The sequence below is a fragment of the Chelonoidis abingdonii genome, chromosome 2 (genome assembly GCF_003597395.2).
Source record: "Chelonoidis abingdonii isolate Lonesome George chromosome 2, CheloAbing_2.0, whole genome shotgun sequence".
In the NCBI taxonomy this organism is placed as follows: Eukaryota; Metazoa; Chordata; order Testudines; family Testudinidae; genus Chelonoidis; species Chelonoidis abingdonii.
The window spans coordinates 172,355,983-172,378,813 of record NC_133770.1 but is presented as its reverse complement, the minus strand read 5'-3'; the positions used below and the strand labels follow the sequence as shown (position 1 = coordinate 172,378,813).

Genomic DNA, 22,831 nt, shown 5'->3' with positions numbered 1-22,831 from the left:
TTGGCACACAGACTTGTGGCCTTTTGTAAAACTGGCTTGTAAGCCTTTTGGAGTAGGGGCTGGGCATCTTACACATTCAAAAAGTACTTAGTGTTTGGGTGATGGGGCATTTAGGGCGCTAGTGCATATAAATTATAGTTATACTACTGAAGAGACCACTAACACGATGGCCAGGGAATTAATGAGTCTTGGTTTTTGGTCAATTTTAAACTTGCTGCAGAGCAGGTGGTGGGAAGCACGTAATCATTAGCTTCAACAAATATTTTTTCTCTTGTTTTTTAAATGGTTTTTATTTGGTTCAAGGATTTTTCTGCCTCTTCGACACAAGCTCATTGGGAGAACTACCGACAGTTTGAGTAGTGAATACCCTATTTTAAAAATGAGATTGCTGGCACTATTGAATTTGCAATAAACAGTGTCACCATCTGAAACAGTTCAGTATTTCAAGTAATGCCATCTTATTCAGTACTGTGGAATTTGTTAAATGTCTCCCTTGAGCACTAAAGGCATCTCTCAATGTTTGCAGGACCTACAGGAAGTATGGCTTAATTACCCACTACACCCACTCCAAGTAAGTGTTCCTTCGTCTATCATAAATTTCATAGCTCTATTTTATTTCTAAGGATGCTTTTCAGTGGCATTCAGCTGTGGTAATATCTTGGAATATTTACTGTCAAGTAGCCATATTTGCTTTTGTGAATTTTTGTAAATAACAAGCTTCCTGCCGCATGGCCTGTGTTTAATATATGTGTGGATTTGTAGTGTATCTTTAGCACCCTCATGGCCAAGATGGAGTCTGCTCTGCAGGCAGCTCTGGCCAAGAGAAATTGTGCGCAGGAACGCAGCAAGAAAAGTTTCTTCCACCCCAGGAACATCTGTCCTAAACCCTCAGAGTGAACACACACACACGCACACGCCGGAAAAGTACAATGGATATAAGAAAGGGAAATATTTATTTACAGAGGGATGAGAGGAGAGCAACCACCAGGGGAAATATAGGAGGAGCAGTAAAACAGGGGTGCATTCAAACCAAGGCTTTACAGGCCCAGTGGCAGCACAGTCTGGAAGGGCAGACACTGAGCAATGTGTCTGCACACAGAGTTCAGGAGGCCTGAGCAAAGTTCCAGTCCAGCGCTGAGTCTTGCATGCTCCTGGTCATCTTTGGCGCCAGTGAACTTTCCCCAACAAACCTCTGTGGTGCCCTCTTCTGCCACTCTCTGCAAAGCCACACAGAGCGACTACCTCCCCTCTTAACTAGGTACAGACTCCCTCCTTATTCCCAGTGCAGAGTCACAAGCCCCAGTGCTCACAGCCCCATGCAACTCTGGGCAGCCGTGATACTGGGTCCAGCTCTGTGCTGTTCTTCTCGGGCAATTCCTCCCTGTCACAGTGCTCTTCCTGGCTCCTGTCCTGGGGTATCCCCGATCGGCCGCCCTGTCCTTCCCAGGCTTCAGGCAGGTTCTCTGCCGCTTCACTTTTGGAGGGCCTGCTTACTGCAGCCCTTCGCTCTCTCTTCCGCCCCAGAGCCCCACCTGGAGTTTTCCTCCTTTCTCTCACTGCTCCCCCTCCCACTTTAGGAAAAAGATTTAAGGGGGCCATCCTCTCTAAACCCCAAGGGATTACTTTGGCAAGATAAACCTAATGTGAAGTAACTTTGTCTTCTTCCTGTTTATCTATTGTACCTAGAAACCGGGTACAAAAACAATCTGTGCATATCTTATTGACCTCAGCATTTAGTTCCTAACTTAATCATGGGAGGTCAATGGGTTTGAATCAAATTGCTTAAAAACATATTGCTATTTTTTCTCTAATATAGCATGGTTATTTTTTTTAACAGTGATTCCAGTAAGTTTACTATTACATGGACACTTAAAGTGTTGGCAAGTCTGAAATTTAATCAGTCTCTTTTCTCATCTATTTAGAAAGTCACTGGTGGTTAAGGTCCTAGTAGAGAATGTGGGAGCCTTAGGTTCAACTCCCTGGTCTGCCACAGACTTCTTGTGTACCATGGGCAAGTCACTTAAGCTCCCTGTGCCTCAGTTCTCCATCTGTAAAATGGGAATAATAGAACAATTCTATCTCAAAGAGGTGTGGTGATGATAAATATATTAAAAATAGTAAGATACTTAGCTACTATGGTGATAGGAGCCATACAAGTACCGTAGATAAACATCGTTGTGGTTCAGGGCAACTGTATCTGTGGTCCATCAAGGGCATCCGCTCTAGGCTCCCATCTCCTCAGCCATCACCTTTCTTGGTAGAGACTTGTGTCTCTTTCCCTACTGACTAGGGCTTTTCCAGGCTGCGGTAGATATTCCCAACAAGTCACACAGCACTTTGCTTTCTCGCCAGAGGCTATGAACAGCATAATAGTCTGCAGTTCTAAGTCACCACACAACTCTTCATAAACAAGCATATTCATTCTTAAGATGAAAGGGTTACAGAGAAAACATTAAAAACAATTAAAGAACCTACCCACATGTTAAAAAGCTTGCCAGAGATCACTTCAGCTCCAACCGTGGGTTCTGGTAGGTGTCAGTCCTTCAACTCCCACAACTGAGTTTTCCCCATGGTTAATGGAAATAGATTTCAGTTCCAGCCTTCCATAGTGGTGGTGCAAGCTCCTGAGAGAAGCTCTCTTCCTTCTGTGTTTTTGTTTTTGTTTTGTTTGTTTGTTTGAACCTCTCCTGCTAGTGATCTGTGCTGCTGCCTGGGTACAGCTTGCATTGGAGCTAGTGCCACCCATTTATTCACCACAGGTTATCACTAGTTATTTCTCTTTTCTGCTCCCACTAATTTGGGCTGAAGATTTCATTTCCTCTTTGGCCCAGACACCTCCTACATCCCCACTTGGCGCTGATTCTCTCTGCTCTTGGGCTGAGTCGGCCTGAAGAATACCATTGTAAATATTATTAGAAATTACCTGAACATTGTCCTTTTAAATTTTATATTTTAAAGCTTTGTCATTTCTTTTTGTTTTTAAAGAAAGGAAGGAGGGAGTAGTAGGGTTGGTTCGTTTTTTTGTTGACCTTTTGGTCTGCTTCTCGATTATCCAAGTGTCAGTCCAAGTGTGAGGTGGATGTTTATGTGTATACACAGTGGACGTTTCTGTTTTCCCTCACAAACGGCCAATGGTTTTCAGAAGATCTGCTGTTCTCAGATCTTTTTTCTTTGAAATGTATAGTGGCCTTCTATCGTTAATTTGCATTTGTTATTTACAGCTGCAAGAATCCAACACTGATCGGCAACTTATCGAGACTTCCCCAGTTCTCCAGAAACTTACAGAGTTTGAGGAAGCAATTGGAGTAATTTTTACTCATGTTCGGCTTCTGGCACGAGCCTTCACTTTGAGAACTGTGGGATTTAACCACCTGACTCTGTGAGTATAAAGCAGAATCCTATGCTTAACTATGCTAATCTTACTGCTGATTTCCTTAATGGTCCATATTTATAATAAGAAACAACTATGTATGTTTAATGAAGGTCATGATCTAATAGTGCAACCTGAGGTCATCAGAGACCCTGAATTGCTGCAGCAGAGCATGACATTTTGTAGCATGTTAGCTGCCCCATTTTAACAGCACAATGTAACATCATGGATTGGATTACAAGAGGAAGCATTCGTGAGAGATATGTTCATGTGAGGGGTTCATAAATGGCAAGAGGAAAGTCACAGTTCAAAGTGCTATATAAGTTCTTTATCCCTGATGCAGTAATGCAATATGTTCACATGGACATGATGTGGGAAAAGTAAACCCTTGCTTTTGGGAGCAAGGACTGTCTTTTTGTTCTGTGTTTGTACAGGCGCTAGCACAGTGGGGTATGATCCATGTCTGCGGTTCCGAGGTGCATCCACAATATAAATAATAGAGTAATACCTGGCGACCGCAATCCCGAACCTAAAGTAGTGTTAGGCCCTGATCCTTTAAGTAGTCGTGTATGGGGAGACAGCTGATCCATTGAAATCAACAGACACAGCAGTTTATTTGCATGCAAAAAAACTGCAGTATTGGGACTTTATTCCAAATAAATTTAGCACCAACCTGTACCCCCTAGTTAGTCCCACATCTGTGGTCTAGTAATTTTGTTTAACGGTAACTACTTCCTTTGCTTTTTCCAGAAAGTCAACATACAGCTATAAAGAATTGTTTTCATCACATCTAGTTAACACCAGAAAATTGTGTTAAATGTGTTTAAAAATGAACTACACTTGCTTTTAAATTACTGTATTTTTTAATTTGCATGTTTTTTTCCCCCCGGACTGCTTATTGATCTTCCCACATTGATGTTTTCATTTTTCAGAGGCCACAATCAGAGGATGGAATTCCTGGGTGACTCTATAATGCAATTGGTAGCCACTGAATACTTATTCATACATTTCCCTGATCATCACGAAGGGCACTTAACGGTGAGAATACCATCAGTCATGCGGTCCAGGAGAGCAAATGTGGGACAGAAACAAAAATGATAAGAGAAGCTAGTTAGTGACTTATTCTGTATTTGATTAATAACAGAAACTTCAGGTCCCCTGTTCTGAATAAATCTTTGTTAATTCAATTATGTGAATCTTGCAGTGGACAGGAAATGTTGATTTATGAAGCCAGTGCAATAATATTTCTTCCCTCTGTAAAATGGATCAATAGTGGTTGTTATCACACTGATGACCACTGAGACCCAGGTAGTGCTTGTTTAACACAAGTGTTTGAAAGGGTGTTTGTTAGACAGACATCTTACATGAGTTTTTATTCATGTCTACCAGACTATTGAGTCAACTTTTTTTTTCCCATTTTCTGTGGTTGTCGCTGTGAAATGATGTTGATTTCCTCCCAGACATTACAATTTATTTTACCCTGGTCTGTCCATTAATCTCATTATTTCTAACAATTTATTATTGATTCCCATAGTTTACCAGCATATCCTGCGTAGGAACCCAGGTTTTGGGCCTTTGAGCATCTCTGAGTGCACTTTGGTAGGCAGTGTTTCAATAGATAGTCTTTCAGATTGGTCCAGTAGTTGAATGTAGATGGTTATTTATGGCCTGATTATCTGTGGAGAAGAGAATTATACTGCAGAATTTTCTCAGACACTCAAGCATTAATTGGAATACAAAATGAAAAAAGAACACTGCAAATTGTCAGAACCGTCAAGTCTAAAATTTCCTATTTAGCTAGAGGATTGGTTAGAGATTTCAGAGATATTAAGATGAGTTTTCTCAGGCTTTAATGGGAGGGATGGAGATGCTGAATCTTTAACAAGGATTTTTTTTATATATGTTTCTTAGGCATTTGAGTTACAGATGTTTACAGAAATAACCCCTTCCCTCCAAAGCAAACAGTCTAAATAAAAATAATTTTATTAATTTATCAAGTTTCATGTAAAATATATGTCATCCATACATTCATTCAGGAAATTCAGATTTAATAAGGCCTGAGTTTCTAATGTAAAAAACATTACACAGAAAAAATAGCTTTTCATGCCAGTTTTAGTCATCAAAAAGAATTTTAAAAAAAGGTGGGGGGAAGGGCACAAACACATTTTTTTTTTCCTTTGCAGGTCACCTTTAAAAATGTAGGCATTGGTGCAAATATAGTATAATCAATCTCTCAAGAACTGTTTGGCAGGAAGGATATAGAACAGTGGTTCTCAACCTATTGACCATTGTGGGCTGCATATGCAGCTTTCTGTGTGTTATGTGGGCCACATCCCCATAATATACATACTGCCTGTATGGCCCTGAGGCTGTCACATGGGCCGTAGCTGTGTGCAGATTGGGCAGCAAGCGATCAGCAGGCTGCCAGTTCAGAACCGCTGGTATGGAGTGTTACTGTATAATTAATGGCTTTAAATCCTCAGGACAACGAGCAGCATAGCTTGGTGTTGTTGTTTAATTTAGTCATTAATGACTTGGAAAGTGGAACTAGTTACATGTAGTCCAAGTTTGTAGATGAAGATACAAAGCTAGGACATTAATAATTGAGATAATTGTCTTTTCATCGATTTAAATTTGAGAGGTAGTTGGAGTGGTGGTGAGTAACTTGGAGAGAACCAGCGAACATTAGGTTATCTATCTATATCTGTCTCTGTCTGTCAGTCTATCCTCATATAGGGACACGTTTCCATTTAAAGTAATTATAGTGTATCAACATACTGCTATATCTGCAGTTTGTGCACACCATTGGTCACAGAAGTCAAGGTAATGATAGATGTTCAGATGAGGGCAGCAAAACTGATTCTCAGTGTGAAGTAGTTGTTTACGAAGAAGTTAGTCATATATATCTTGAGAAAAGGGAAATAGAGAAGAAATTTTGTGAACACTTTCCAGATAGCTAATGGGAATAAGGTAAGTTCTACCAAGGGTATAAACGTGTAGCTGAAGTTTCAGAAAGAATGGTTTAAGTTAGAAGTTAAGAAAGGCTTCTTGTCCACAACAGTTCTACCTGCCAGTACCTGTGTGTAATATCCTGGATGAACGCAGAAGTATCAGATAAAGTTAACTATATATCTGGAATTAACTCCAGCTGAGTGTAGTTGCTGAAGTGTAGGAGACACCTTCCATAATGGAGTAGATTGGGTTCTCAGCCTGGAAGTCGCGATGGATGGGGTTTGGAGTGTTGCAATGACTCTATTGTTCCCGTATTACTAAAGTGTATCAGGGTCCTCATTAGATTCTGGCTGCACGGGAGGCGGGTCCTTGTATGGAAGAGTGGACTAGATGGACCACTGGTTCATTCCGTCTTTGAGATACACGTATTGTATATATTATTAGCATTTATTATTTGCATTACCATAACTCCTAGGATCCCCATTCATGGACCAGGACTCCATTGTGCTAGGCACTGCACAAACACAGAATAAGATGATCTCTGCCCTAAAAAGGTTACAGTGTTATAGCAGGCAGCCATTTATATGTCATGGCTGTTCAGCACTCTGGTCTCATAGGTTTTATGTTGTAGTTAAGTAAGATTTTGTTTTGTTTTGGGACTTGGGTGACTGTTGAAAGCAGATGAATAGGTGGAAAGGTGTGGAGAGGAGAGAGGAGTTAGGAAGGGAGGGAGTGATATGCTGATTTTGCAGTCAGCCTAGTTTATGAAGATCAAGTTGTGAGTGTCTGCTTCATACATCATTGCCAAAAAAAAAAAAAAATCATGACCATAATGTTCTTTATTTATCTATTGTCAGAGATGAAATATCAAGTACTGAGAATAAATCTTGATTTTCATAAGCTCAATTGACACACTGGACCCAGGCAGCATAAAACTTTTGTCTAATAAGCTGAGCAAATGTGACATGGAACTCAAAAGGGAGCAATGTGTGCATATGCAATCTCTCCACCCTGGGTGGCTTGAATTGTTTGTTTGTTTCTTTTTGTTTAAGAAAGTGACTCTCTTTACTCATAGACTTTAAGGTCAGAAGAGATCATTGTGATCATCTAGTCTGACCTCCTGCACATTGCAGGCCACAGAACCTCACCTACCCACTCCTGTAATAGACCCCTGACCTTTGGCTGAGTTAATGAAGTCCTCAAAGAAAAAGGCTCATGCTCTTTTTAGTCACACTTTTCCATTTAGAAACTTCTTAACTTCAATAATCAGGAGATACTCAAGCTGAATGAAAACCCCAAACCATGTTTAAGATGTCTGTAAAGCTTTTATGTAACCATGTTTTCTGCTGAGCTCCATACTTACCATGTCTACATTACCACTATAACCAAACCAGGAGACTCAGTTACAATACAGTTGTCTCCTCAATTAGTTACAAACCAGTGGCCATGTACTGTAACAATCAGACCCAGATCCCTCAGCTGACATAAATCAGTTTGGCTACACTGACTTCAAAGCTATGCTTTATACCAACTAGCCAGGAATGTCCATCTCTTATCCTTCCTTTCCCTCGCAGCCCCAATCTAATGGAATTATGAACCGGGTTTGCTAATTGTGTAGTAGTAGTCTTCCTTGCTTTAACATAGAGAGCATCTTTGTTTTTAATCCTGGGTACAAATATTCTTACACTTTGGATGTACTGTATGTGTGTGGATTTCAGGATATTGTGCTTGTTTGTCTGTATTTCCTATGGTAAAACATGTTCAGATTATGTTAGCATATATACTTCCAGCAAAATCGATACAAGAAATAGACTGATGAGGAGAAGGCATTTGTTTTTAAAGAGGAACACTACCAATTTTTTTAAATGTAATGCCGGATTATGGGAACTGCACCTTCTTTCTAAGTAGGAGGCTCTCTTAGAATCCTCCATCAGCATGATTGTGCACTTCTTCCTGCACTGCTATATCATCTGGGCACCAGCAGCACAATAAAACTGACTGATGCACAGAGTCCTAGTCAGTTTCATGCTGCTGCTCCTACCAATGGTACTGGAGCACCATAATATCTCGGCTTCCGAGTCATCCTCTTCCTTACCGTCAGCTGGAATGGAACAAGGGAGACAGATAGTAGAAAGAAGGGACAATGAAACAAAAGTTGGATCAGAAACAAATGGAGACTCTCCAGTGACAGACTGGGTGTAAAAACACCAGCAGAAATCAGAATGTGCTGAGAAGAGAAATTCAGTGAACTCATGGGGATAAGGACCTAACGAGCTGCTTTGCTCTTATAGTTTAACCTTACCTAATGTTAAAACTAGGTGGAACTCTTCTGTGGTTTCAGTTGTTGCGAAGCTCATTGGTGAACAACAGGACACAGGCCAAAGTAGCAGAAGAACTGGGTATGCAGGAATTTGCCATCACTAATGACAAGACCAAGAGACCCGTGGCTCTTCGGACTAAGACTTTGGCTGATCTCTTGGAGTGTGAGTACCAATATGGGTCTTAATCAGACTGTTAACAGAATAATTAAATACTTAATTACTTAATTAAATATTTAATACTTAAAAACTAAAAGCATGTGAAAAAATAGGGGAAGCTTCTTTGTGACTACTGGTATGTTGAATAAGTATATTGAGACAGTATGGAGATAAAGGCCCTCATTCTACCAGGTATTTAAACAGCCTGTTTTCCCCCAGGACTTGTTTAATAATTCCATTTAAAAAGTAGTATTATTTTAAAATATATATTTTAACTCTGTTTTTTGGTTGGATGTTGCTATTTTCAGAATGATACTTCTTCAAGTGATGATCCCTACGTGTATTCCACACATGGGTACACATGCATGCTGTGCACCCAACTCTAGAAATTCTTCAAAGCAGTGTCTCTTGGCCCACACATGGACAGTAGCTCTCCTTGTGCTCCCGATCGAGGGTATAATAGGCAGTGCGAGTTGATGCATCTCCAGTTGCTTCTTACCACTGCATGGCCTGAGTCAGAATTGTGTCCTCCTTCACGTCATTTCATTACCTATCAAGAAAACATTTGTAAATAGTTATGTTTTTAGATTAGTAGTTAGGAAGTTTATAGTATAGTGTTTTTCTCCCAGGTTCTGGAGCCAGTTTCCTCTCTGGCTCCAGAACTATGCCCAGAGTCCCAGGATTCAAGAATTGTGTCTCCTGCCCTTGATCCATCTCCATTAGTGAAGAATGACAACAATTCTTGTACTGTCTGGGAGAGGCAAATATCTCTGTAAAGTGCAGTATCTGTTGTTCCTTCCAACCCAGAACTCAAGAAGCCTGAGAGCTTCACCTGCAGAAGCACCTGATAGAGAAGACTATGAGGCACCTTTCCAATCTGGGCCAGGGAGAACCCCCAGAACATTGGCCTTAACTGCCTAGCAGCACCTGTCCATGTACCAGCTACATGTAGCAGCTACATGTGTAGCTTTCAACATGTAAGCCCAAGAATTCTTCTTCCAGGATTCCCCATGAGAATAAATGGCATGATCCTTGATGCAAAAACATATCCCCATTGAGGACTGTCCATAAGAAACGAGCTTCCTCCCCAAGCCAGTCCAGGTCAGGTGAGACATCACAAATGAAACCTAATGAACTGGCTCCATGAAGACCCCCAGATCAGAGGGCAAGATGCATAAAAAGAAAGATCTGCCAGTTCTGTGGGTCATTTCAGTACCAGCGTGCAAAAATAGACATTGACTGGTTCCATCTATGAGTGCTGGTCCAGCTCCAATGTTGGTAATGCTTCATCCATCTAAAGACCATCCAGTTGCTGCAGATGCACTGGATCTATGGGAACTCCTCGGACTCCAGGGCATACAAAGACTTGTATAACACCAGAGGAAATATGTCTTTACTTTGGAGGAGGAGTCTACATCAGTATCCTGGGAATCATTTCACTTCCAACCATCCGGCAGGACTACCCTGGTACTGGTGGCACTGCCACTACCTATTGAGCAGTTCTCCAATTGGTATCTCCCTAGAGACAGTTGAGTCCAATAGGCAGTTGAGAGGTTACACCCACCATTCCACTCGGTACAACCCCCCCTCCGCTTGAGACCGCTGATACCAATTTCCTTAGGGTCCCCACAACCTATTGACACCTCTTTCTGGCCTTATTGTTGTTCGTGGGATACATATGGCAGGCTTCCGAGCCCCTTTCAAGAGTAATGTCACTCCTCTCCCTCTTGCCAGCTGGTTCGTTCGTGTACAAGGAGGAAGAGGTGGAACCAGAGCGGCAGGTACCAACATTCCGTTGGTTGCCTCTTCATCAACTCCAGATAAAGTGGTTGCTCCTTCCTCACCTTCTCTGCCGAATGACCCTTGCCAATAGGGGAGCTGTTACAAAAAACGTCCAGTGATCTACAGATCCTGTTAGAGGAGACCCAGAACCTTCAACACTGTCTCCTGGACATCATGTAGTCTTAGGGACCAAGTAAGGTGGCCATACCCATCATACTAGAACCAGCTAGGGTGGTATGGAACACACCAGCATCCTCTGCCTTTTACACTGAAAAGGGCCAAGAGATGGTATTTTGTTCCTGCTAACTAGCAAGCATTGTTACAAAATACTATTTTAATACCCGTTCTGGGCATCCAGACTTCACAGACAAGCATCTCACAGAAGATAGGGTCCAATTTCAGTCTCAGTTCAATAAGGGGAAGCTGGTGGCAAAGGTAGCCCTCTAGCCTGCAGTGGATGTGGCTGACACCGCTTCCAGAAGTTTGGCCACTGGTCTAGTTATACGAAGGGATTCCTGGCTACAATTACGAGGGTTTCCTAGGGAGGTCCAGGACCTCCCTTCTGACATATTGAATCTCTGCAGTGAGAAAATGGATGAGTCCCTGAACTCACTAAAAGATTTGAGATCGACTCTGCATTCCCTGGGGATTTATACCCCGACCTCTAGAAGGAAACATCAGAGGCAACCCTATAGAATTAGGCCACCCCCTTCTCATTCACATTATTACCAGTGCACAGCTGAACCAGCATGTCAACACCAGAAGATTCAGAGACCTCACTTCTCAGCCTCTTCTACTGCCGCAGCCTCTAATCACTCTCTGTCACCAGCCAGGGGCCACTTTTGACGTATTGCTCAAGACCCATGTACCATCACTGATGCCAATCACCATGTCCCCATCATCTTTGGGGGTCATCTCGCTCTACACCCACAACTGGAACAAGATCACTGTGGGCAGTTGGGTTCTGGAGATTATCCATAGATTTTGGAGAAATGCCATAGAGTTTCTTTCCTTTCTACCTCACACATCCCCTTCCTGGTCCCCCCTACAGGGATCATTCTCACAAGGTGATTCTTCAGTGGGAAGCAGCTTCCCTCACTGCAGGGCAATAGATCATGTTCCACCTCATTAACATGGGAGAAAGCTTTATTCCCCTTTATTTCTTAATTCCCAAAAAAGACAGAGGGTGGAGACCCATCCTGGACCTTCAACAACTCAACATTTGAAAGCGGAAGTTCCGGACAATTAGGCTAGCATCTATAATCCACTCCCTTCGGGAAGGGATATGTTTCGTGGCTCTCAACATGAAGGATGCATGTTTCCATGTGGACATTCACCCATCATATAGGGAGTTCCTGCATTTTATGGTAGGCCAGGAGCACTTCCATTTTTCAGTCCTCACCTTTGGGCTCAGTATGGCACCCAGACTATTTGTAAAGGTTTTTCTTGTGGTGGTAGACCAGATGAGAAGCCAAGAATATATAGTATTTCCATACCTGGATGATTGGCTCCTGGTCTGATCTTGTCAGAACATAGAGTCATCACCACAGTGTTTCATACAACTCTGAACAACCTTAAATGTGTGCATAAATGAAGAGAAGTCTGTTCTGTTACCCACAAGGTCAATAAACTTTATAGGGGCAAAGCTGGACATGGATTTCACACGATTGTTTCTCCTCTCAGAAAGGTTTCATGCACTGAGCACCCTGATTTCACATAACCTGCAATCCATGAATCACAATACACAAGTGCCTCTCACTATTGGACCACATGGCTGCATGCACCTACATGACTTCTTTCACCAGACTCCACTTACAGTGCCTGCCGGCTCAGCTCCGCTCGATTTGTCAGCCAAGCAAGGACCACATCAACTCCTGGTCATTCTTACCAGAGTTGTCATCTGACTTGGTGGTTGAACCCGGAAAATGTCATGGTGGAAGTTCCCTTCATCCCTCCCACTCCCAAGACCACTATTGTGATGGTTGCCTCCCTTTTTGGGGTGGACGGCTCATGTGGAGAACCACACTGCTCAGGGTACTGGGACTTCAGACTACAGATATGCTGCTGCAAGGCCTTTCTTCTGCATATGCACTCACTCCATATTCAGATAATGTTGGACAATATCACCACTATATAAACAAACAAGGAGGAGCAAGATCTCATCTACTCGGACAGGAAGCCATCAGTCTTTGGAACTGGTGTGTCAGGAACTGCATCACAATACAGGCCTCGTGCCTTCCTGGAATTCACAGTTCCCTGGCAGACAAATTAAGCAGGAGCTTCTTGATAGATCATGAGTGGGAGATTCATGACACAGTTCTGAGCGAGATATTTACACAATGAGTAACTCTGCTATGCAACCTTTTCGCATCCCAAACAAACAGAAAGCTCCCCCTATATTGCACCAGGGGAGCCAGGGTTTGCGATTCCCAAAGCAATACTCTGCTGATGTCTTGGAGAAATGGCCTCTGATATGCCCTTCCTCCCAGTTCTCTGCTTCCACAGGTCATAGGAAAGATAAGTCTTGACGGCGCCAACATCATTCTCATTGGCTTAGATAGTTCTGATTCATGGAAATTCTAACAATCTGCCTGCTCACCAGTCAGAATTCGCCTATTCTCAGATCTCCTAACCCACAGCAGGTGGAAGACCAAGGATCCCAATCCGGGCACGCTGCATCTCATGGCCTTGTTTTTGGATGGGCGTCAGAAATAGAATGCTCATGTTCAGCTCCATTTCAGCTGATCCTTTCAACCTGTGCACAACTGCACTAACATTCTCCCGATATTTTAACCATTCCAGTTGTTCTAGACTATCTCCTATCCTTGAAAACTTCAGGTCTTTCTGTTAGTTTGCTACAAGTACATCTAGCAGCAATGTTAGTGCCTTCCTCCCTGCAGTGGAAGGATGATCTCTCTTTACTAACCCAACTACAGTACGAGTCATGAAAGGCCTGATCAGGACCTTCCCATTGGTCCTTAGACCTACCTATAAATCTGACCCTAATCTTGCCCTGTCCAAGCTCACTAGTCCACCTTTCATACCCAAGGTGACTTGTACTATGGCCCACCTGCCCATGAAGGTGGCATTCTTAATAGCTATCACGTCAGCTAGATGGATTGGCACACTTGGACCCTTCATGGTGGAATCTCCTTATACTGTGTTTCACAAAGAAAAGGTTTCTCTTCAACTGCACCCAAAGTTTCACCCCAAGATTGTTTTTGAGTTCCACATCAATCAAATAATACTTACCTGTATTTTTCCCGAAACCCCATGCTTCCTCTGAAGACAGGAGACTTCACTCTCTCAATGTCGAATCAGGGGCAACTCTGGCCATTTCACCACCCCAAGCAGGCAGCACGCCGCAGGGGGCGCTTTGCCAGTCACCAGTCCCGCGGCTCTGGTGGACCTCCCGCAGGCATGCCTGCGGATGCTCCACCGGAGCCGCAGGACCAGCAGGGAGCCACGGGACCCTCCACCGGAGCCGCCTGCCACCCTCCCGGCAACCGGCAGAGCGCCCCCCGCCACATTCTGCCCCAAGCATGCGCTTGGCATGCTGGGGCCTGGAGCCGCCCCTGTGTCCAGTGTGCCCTGGTGTTCTGCCTGCAAAGAACCAAACCAACTAGGAAATCACTAAGGCTCTTTTATCACCATAGCACAGAAGTCCCATGGGCAAGCCAGTTTCCTCCCAGAGGATTTCTAAGTGGGTCTCGGGATGCATCTTAGAGTGCTACAAGTTAGTAAATATTCCTCCCCCTGGAGGGGGGAGCACAGGATACCTCCATGGTATCCCCATCAGATATTCTGCTGCAAGACATCTGCAGAACAGTCACCTGGATTTCGATCCACACGTTTGAGACACATTATGATCTAGTCCATGCCTTGGCTGCAGATGCAGTGGTGGGATTGGCAGTATTGCAAGCATCTTTGTTACCAGCCTCCTCACACTCATCTCCAGTCTAAACACTGCTAGCCAATCACCCATGTGTGGAATACACATAGGGACCATCACTCAAAGAAGCTGTGGAAGTTACTTACTGTAACTAGAGGTTCTTTGAGATGTGTGGTCCCTATCTGTATTCTACTCTCACCTTCTATCCTCTCTGCTTAGGATCCTGTTGGATTTGTGGTAAGAAAAGGAATTGGAGAGGTGTTGACCCACACTACCTATTATACCCTTGCTAGGGTGCACTGCTTTGAAGAATTTCAAGACTCAGGCGTACGGCATGTATGCATACCACTTGTAGATTACAGATAGGGACCACGCATCTTGAAGAACCTCCAGCTACAGTAAGTAATCGCCACTTTCAAGGACCAGATATTCAAATACTAGCCTCCCTTTTTGCATCCCCTATGAGCAGACACAAAGAAGGTGATTTAGATGCCTAAGTATCCAATTTGCAGGAGCAATCAAGAACTTATTTGTTTACATGACCTGAGCTGTATCCCCCAAAGAACTGCAGATGCAAAATTGTGGGCTCAGAAATGGGGGGTTAGTATAGGTGATATCAAAATTTTGTCCCTAAGAGTAAAGATTTATTGGCATTTGAGTCAGGAGGACAGGAGTTCTGACAAATCAGAGGTAGTGACTCTGACATGCTCTTATTATTAGCAAAAGAGAGGAAAAAGTGATCCAGAATGTAGGGGTACTCTGTGCTTCACTGAATTTCAATAGGAGGTTTCAAAATAGCATTTCCACAAAGAGTACAGAGACACACAGAGCAAGCCCCTCAATCCATTTATGAAAGTGTTTGCGATTCTCCTTCCAAGGCAGTTGAAACGGTAATAAATACTGTGCCAGGAAAGTTAATCTGTATCAGTGCATTTTAATACATTGTGTGAGAAGCTAAGATCTGATGTCTCTTGCCAAATCCTTTTAGTAAATGGAAACTATTCACAAACAACAGTGATTTATACCTAAGCTTTTATAATGTACCCAATAGTGATTTATTTCTAAGTCTTGGTCTGCTGGTTAAAATCATAGGCCTAGGAGCCAGGTTCTGTTCCTGGGTCTATAAATGACTGTGTGTGTGAACGTGGACAAGTTGCTTAACCTCTTGCTGACTCAGCTTCCTCCCCTGTTAAGCAGCGGTAACAATAATTCCCACATCACAGCAGTGTTGTGAAGCTTAGTTTGATGATTTTAAAGTGCTTTAAATTACTCTAATAGTGCTATAAGAGTGCAAAGCACTACACTCCTCATGCGTGAGTGGTAATACCTAAATATTTTGTTTCTCAGCTTTTATTGCTGCTCTTTACATTGATAAGGATTTGGAGTATGTTCACACTTTCATGAACGTGTGCTTTTTTCCACGATTAAAGGTAAGGTCAGTTTGCTTCATATTTTCATATATCATTGCGATTTGAGCAGTTACTGCAAACTCTCAAACCATCTTTGTGGATTTATTATAGGAATTCATTTTAAATCAGGATTGGAATGACCCTAAATCCCAGCTTCAGCAATGCTGCCTGACTCTCAGGACGGAAGGAAAAGAGCCAGACATTCCTCTGTACAAGTAAGGACCCCTGTATCACTTATACAAACTAATTATCAGTCTTTGTTTTACCCAGTACTAGATGTGATCAGACTCTGAACATCTTCCTTCTATCTTGTCTTTATTTTAAGACTCCATTTGATCATGACTAGGTTTTAAATTGTTCTGTCTGTTGTTTAAAGAAATAATTCAGTCTGCTTCCAAACCAAAGATATTAAAAACAGTCTTGTTTTGTTTGGGAGTAGAAATTGTTGAACCAACATTTTGAGATCTGTATGTTTTAATCACTGCAGAGTTGAATTATTAAGAACCCTGTCTTTTCATTACATAAAGCCCCAGTGGATATTTTTTTCAGGGCTTACAGGGAGTTTTTAAATGAGTTATTCCTTAAAAGACGAAATTGTTAAAAACAAAAGGAATATTCAGAATGCTCAAGTACAATGAGTGCGCTGAGGAAGCTTGTCATTTGGATGTAGCCATTGACTGTGAGTCAAGAACCTGAGCATTGTTCCCAGCAGTACCATGAACTTTATGTGACCTTTGTATCTCAGTTTCCCCAGCTGTAAAATAGGATTATACCTACCTCATAGAAATTATATCAAATGTTGTATTTTGTAAAGCACTTCCACATCCACACAAGTACTACACTGATGGGTGTGTAAGTAGCTGAAAAAAAGAGGAAGGAAAATGCTATCAAAATGCCAGGCCTTTATTATCAGTATTTATTATAACCAGAATGTGTATAGAATTAAAACCCAGGCATATTTCTCACGTTTTCTGAAGTAAAGTTTCATATGAAGTGCAGGGGGTTACAGTGAAAATTGATGTACTTCAGAAATATGATTGCAAAGTGATACTTTGCAGATCTGATTTCCCAGGTCTTTATCTGTGAGCTTACTCCCTTATCTTGAGAGAGAGAGATACAAAAGAAATGAATTTCTGTTTCTTGTCAAACCCACTGAGTATAAGTACAATATGTTTGTGCTGTTTTTTTATGATAAATTGATTTTGATAGTACAGCTCAGAGTCAGTCTACATTTGCTGTTATCTTCCTATTATCTTGTTTAATTTTCTTGCCAAGGAGTTATTTGTTTCACTGCATTTGCAGCCAGTAGTTTTGCTTTTAAAATCTAGGGTGTACTTTGTTTGTATGCATGTTTGGTATTACACAGTTCATTAGATGCAGAGTAATTTGGTTAGATATTTCAAAAATTGATATGAACTTTTGCTGCTCCTTCTATTGAGAAACAAGGTAATGGACAGATCTCATCTTGGCAGTGAGGCGAGTTGGGGCAGAGGGAAGAGATAAAAGGAAAAGCAAATTCATTGAGTGTCTAGGGAATTATGTCTTTCTCCTTGAGATGGCTGCTAATGCATAGCCTAGAATCTCACTCAAATGGAAAGGTGGGCTGATAAGTGACAGAAACGATAACTTTTCTGATGGAACAATGTGTTTATTCTGTGAATTTGTCATGTAGAGGAGCAGCATATCAAATAGCAACACTCCTTTAAACCTTCGTAACTCTTTACAGTTTATGGGCCAAAATTTCAATGTACATGGGCTGACTTGTCTGATTAAAAATGTGTGTCCAATTGTATAACTACATTTATTCATGCAATTAAAAATGGAGCCACAGAGTTTCAGCAATTGGATGAGTATGTAAGCATTTTTGACTACAGGTCATGCAGTTAGGTTTTTAACTGGGCCTATGTGTAAGACCAGGAGTGTTAAATAAAGCTAGTTGTAGACAAAGACACCGGTTTGACATCTTTTGGTTGAAGTAACATATACAGCCAGCAGTTTACCCTCTGACATTGTGCCTTGTGCTAATCTTGCTAAGTGGACTGAAAGCTTGGTGAGATATATGCCATTGCTAGATTATTGTTTCATACTTTCTGCTTGAACAAATTATGTCTTTCTTATCTTAGGACCCTGCAGACAGTGGGACCTTCTCATGCCAGGACATATACAGTTGCTGTTTATTTCAAAGGGGAAAGAATAGGATGTGGTAAAGGCCCAAGGTACAGTGGAAATGTATGAAATGGTTTTAAAAAGCGAACTTGATTGTGAAAGCCTCTGAAATGACAGCACAGGAGACTAATATTTGCTGATTAGTCACAGAAAAGGTAAAGCAACTTGAGCAACAGCTGTGCAGCCTCACTACTCTGCCTCTGTGCCTCAACCTTGCTTCAATGGGACCATATCCAAATGGCTGGAGGTAGTTAGTCTCCATGTCCACTTGGTCCTTAGCCTCTCTGCTGAGGCTCCAAAGAAGCAGGTGTGTTTAGTGACATTTATACACTGAAACCACCAAATAGCTTCCAGATGGCAGTGACCATGGACAAATTTAAACTGGCTATTTAGGATCAGAGAGTCTTTCCCCATTTTTTACTGATCACCACCAGCAGTCCAGCCCTCATTATTTTTTTGGCATAGAAAAAAAAGTTACACATTTTTGTAATGGTCTTAAACCTCTAAGATTATTAGAACAGAACCGTCAGTACATAATTTTCACTTTGTAGTACAGAGCCAAAATGTCATTTGATTTTTGCTGCTCACTCTTCTGTCTTCGTTAGTTTTTCTTTCTCTTAATTAAAACAACTGCTTCACTAATGAATTACAAAACAACCTTATTGATCTAATTTTTTTAAAAAAATATTCCGTAGGAATTATGGCACTATTATGTATACATTTGCGGAAAACTTGATTTATCCATTACGTTATGGGACTGACTGACCAGTGATTATTTGAAGAGTTGATCACAACAGAGTAATATGAACCCCAGATTCTGCGAAACTGTAGTTTACCCAGTAAAGCATAAACTTACCATATTTTTGTTTGGTTTTGACAGTATTCAACAAGCAGAGATGGGAGCTGCTATGGATGCACTTGAAAAATGTAAGAGGTTTTCTTGGGAAATGGGAAAACTATTGTAATTTACTCAACTGGGTTTTCATGGGGGGCAAGGTGGCTTTTTTATGGGGGAGGAAAATGGGCCAGAGAATGTACACAAAATGCTATCAGCTTCTGAACTTTAGGTTTGCTTATTAATAGTTTCCATAAAACTGTCAAAAGTCAAGTAGTACATATGACACACACAGGCGTTTTCAAAGGGAAGTTTTCAGTAAGTCACAGATGCAGCAGTTGTCCCTTATTGTACTTAATTCCCTTAATCACTACAAGGTTCCCCTGCTTTAACATGGAACAGAATGGGGTAAGCTTGCTCTGTGGTACAGGGTGAATCCACCCAACACATTTTACAACCATTTGCTAGTAAGGTTGTCTACTGTGGTAGGGGCATCCATCTTCTAGAATGTTTTTGATAATGTGGACAGGGTAGGTCAATTCTAGGACCATTCTATGAAACAGTGTTAAAAGCCTAGATTCTCAGCTGTAGTGTAAGTTATTGCAGTTCCACTGAAGTTAATGGAGCTAAAACAATTTACAGCAACTAAGGATCTTCCCCTATGGTCTTGAACCAGGGGTCACCCAATGAAATTAATAGGCACCAGTTTTAAAACAAACGTAAGGAAGTACTTCTTCACACAATGCACAGTCAACCTGTGGAACTCTTTGTCAGTGGATGGTGTGAAGGCCAAAAGTATAAGTGGGTTGAAAAAAGAATTAAATAAGTTTATTGAGGCTAGATCCATCTATGGCTATTAGCCAAGATGGTCAGGGATGCAGCCCCATGCTCTGTCTGCCAGAAACTGGCACTGGATGAGATGGGATGAATCACTTGATAATTGCCCTGTTCTGTTTATTCCCTCTGAAGCATCTGGCATTGGCCACTGTCGGAAGACAGGTTACTGGGCTAGATGGACCTTTGGTTTGATCTAGTGTGGCCATTATGTTTTTATGTTCTTTTTCTGCCATCTCCTCCAGGTGTTGCCCCCGACCCAGCATCATCACCTCAAAGTAGTCTGGATTGCGTTTAAACCAGATACCATTCATACATGCACTGATATATTTCTAAATACATATTTATATTTAATCTGGAAGGATCACATTTTTAATCAATAAAAGTTAGTAAATGTTGATATCAACATACATACACTAACCAATGCAAAAATATTTTCATCAGTGATAATCAATATTTATAGATAGGCAAAAGTAAGAAAAATAGTGCTTGAGAATTTATTAGAGTCAAAATCCAGTGATTTAGACTTGAATTAGGCTCATCACAAATGGACTAGCAAATGAATAGAAAAAACGGGTCTGATTTGTATATTTTGATGTGATGTTGACAATTTGCATTTTAATGATTTTACTTTAACGTTTTAAATCTCAGCATCTATTGTCATTAATTAATTGTCTGACCCTCTCATAATTTACCACAAATGTGAAAATTTAAATTTTTAAAATGCTTGAACATAACATAATAACATCAATATTATTCACTATTATAAGAAAATGAAAAATGAATTTTGCTATTTATATTTGTAGAATTGGGGATAGCTAAATTGTTGCTTTTTGAGAATGGCTTTTAATGCAGTTAGAAATGGAGAAATGGTCTGAAGTAAATAGGATGAAATTCAGTTAAGGACAAATGCAAATATATGCAAAATAGGAAATGACTACCTAGGAAGAAGTACAGACGTGCCCTGGGTTATACAAACCCGACTTTCGGAAATCTGGTCTTACGGAAAAAGTTCCGTTAAGTTCTGTAAGGTTTTTTTTTTGTTTTGGTTTGGGTTTTTTTGCTTAATTGTCAGAGATGCATTCCCGACTTAAGCAAAATTCGACTTACACAAGGCATTCCGGAATGGAACACTCGCATAAGTCCTGGAGCTTCTATACTGTGCAAAGGGGTCTGGAGGTCATAGTAGATCACAAGCTAAATATGAGTCAACAGTGTTACACTGTTGCAAAAAAGCAAACCTCATTCTGAGATGTATTAGCAGGAGGGTTGTGAGCAAGGCACGAGAAGTAATTCTTATGCTGCACTCTGTGCTGATAAGGCCTCAATGGGAGTAATGAGTACACATTTCAGGAAAGATGTGGACAAATTGGAGAAAGTCCAGAGAAGAGCAACAAAAATGATTAAAGGTCTAGAAAACATGATCTCTGAGGGAAGATTGATGAAACTGGGTTTGTTTTATCTGGAGAAGAGAAGACTTAGGACGGACATAACAGTTTTCAAGTACATAAAAGGTTGTTACAAGGAGGAGGGAGAAAAGTATTTCTCCTTAACCTCTGAGGATAGGACAAGATTCAATGGGCTTAAATTGCAGCAAGTGCGGTTAAATTGGACATTAGGAAAAACTTCCTAACTGTCAGGGTGGTTAAACACTGGAATAAATTGCCTAGGGAGGTTGTGGAATCTCCATCACTGGAGATTTTTTTAAGAGCAGGTTAGACAAATACCTGTCAGGGATGGCCTAGATAAGATTTAGTCCTGCCTTGAGTACAGGGGACTGGACTAGAAGACCTCTTGAGGTTCCTTCCAGTCCTATGATTCTGTGTTTGTTATCTTAGAACTCAGCTATTATTTTCCCACTCAGAACACTGCCATTATGCTGGCTTTCAAGCCTGCTTTTGCATTTTCTAAAATAAAAACAGTAATAATGTGAACATCTGTACAACACTCAGTACCAGTTGCTCTTACTTTGTCAGATATTTTAGTTGCTCTCATTCCACAGAGTGTTGATTGTATTCTCACTTCACTTTTTCAGTATTAACTACCTGTTGCCAGGGGAACAAAATGTAAAACCCAAGTATTACTTGGACATGTTACTATGTCAGCATTGTATAATCTGTTTCTGAGAATCGGCCAGGCTCTGTAGCAAGGGAAACAAATGTTGAAATTATCTTTGAAACTAAGGTGGTCTGATCATGCTAGACTTCCAGTTTTGTACTGAGTATTAGAATGAATGAGGCAAAATAACAGCGTGACTTTTTCTCCTCCATCTTATAAAAGAAAAATAAATAAATAAGAATTGAAGCATTCTCGGTGCTACCAGCTGCCCTTTATTAATGTAAAATATTTCTCCCTGTGTCAGATAACTTTCCCCAGATGGCCCATCAGAAACGGTTCATTGAACGGAAATACAGACAAGAGTTGAAAGAAATGAGGTGGGAAAGAGAGCATCAAGAGAGAGAGCCAGAGGAGACCGAAGAAGTCAGGAAATAAAAGGAGGGCATGGAAACAGTGCCGTATTTACTTACTTAATAACTCGATGGCCTATGGAGATGTAACCTAGTTTCATGGAGGTGATGAATGAAGCATGCCTGCTGACAGCAAATACAAAATAATGCTCTCTCTTTAAAAAAAAAAAAAAAAAAAAAAAAATTGTTTCTTTTATTCTGTTTTAGCTGCAAAGTCTTGGGGACTTTTCCTAAGATTTTTTTTACAAAAAGGCCTTTTATCTTTTATTAAAAGTTGTGGAGGATTTTTGTTTTGTTTTGTTTGTTTTTAACTTTGTCTTGTATGAAACAATAAAGTGTTAATTTCAGAATCTCGCCAAGAAAAAAAGAATTGTTTAATTAGTGTCTCCTGTGTTTGAATGTTTCTGTTCCAAAGACCTGCAAACACTGTCACACTGACTCAGTGCTGAAGAGGAAAAAGAAGTTGTTGTGGGCCTGGTTCAGCAGAAGACTTAAAATGGTGTTTAACTTTTAAGTGTGTACATACAGTGAAACGCACGTTTCAGTGATTTGCTGAATTGGGACCTTAGTAAGTTTTTAGTCCATCTTAAGTACATTAAATCTATAGCAACTTTACCACAGGAATATTCATTATTTACTCCTCAGG

At 41.1% G+C, this 22,831-nt stretch overlaps 1 protein-coding gene across 3 annotated transcripts in view; it reads left to right on the top strand.

Moving 5' to 3' along the window:
* Nucleotides 1–22,539, top strand: part of DROSHA (drosha ribonuclease III) — a 113,650-nt gene extending 91,111 nt beyond the window's left edge. For 2 of the 3 annotated variants that reach the window (XM_032772238.2, XM_032772237.2), the window contains exons 24-32: nucleotides 527–571; nucleotides 3,222–3,379; nucleotides 4,303–4,408; nucleotides 8,664–8,805; nucleotides 15,821–15,903; nucleotides 15,994–16,097; nucleotides 18,006–18,098; nucleotides 18,929–18,975; nucleotides 22,080–22,539. In XM_032772238.2, coding sequence (XP_032628129.1) covers nucleotides 527–571; nucleotides 3,222–3,379; nucleotides 4,303–4,408; nucleotides 8,664–8,805; nucleotides 15,821–15,903; nucleotides 15,994–16,097; nucleotides 18,006–18,098; nucleotides 18,929–18,975; nucleotides 22,080–22,210 — 909 coding nt within the window. In that variant the 3' untranslated portion in view covers nucleotides 22,211–22,539. Of the gene's footprint in view, nucleotides 1–526; nucleotides 572–3,221; nucleotides 3,380–4,302; nucleotides 4,409–8,663; nucleotides 8,806–14,692; nucleotides 14,710–15,820; nucleotides 15,904–15,993; nucleotides 16,098–18,005; nucleotides 18,099–18,928; nucleotides 18,976–22,079 lie in introns of those variants that run through there. The other variant, XM_032772239.2, reaches the window with a different exon arrangement.
* Nucleotides 22,540–22,831: the final 292 nt, after the last annotated feature.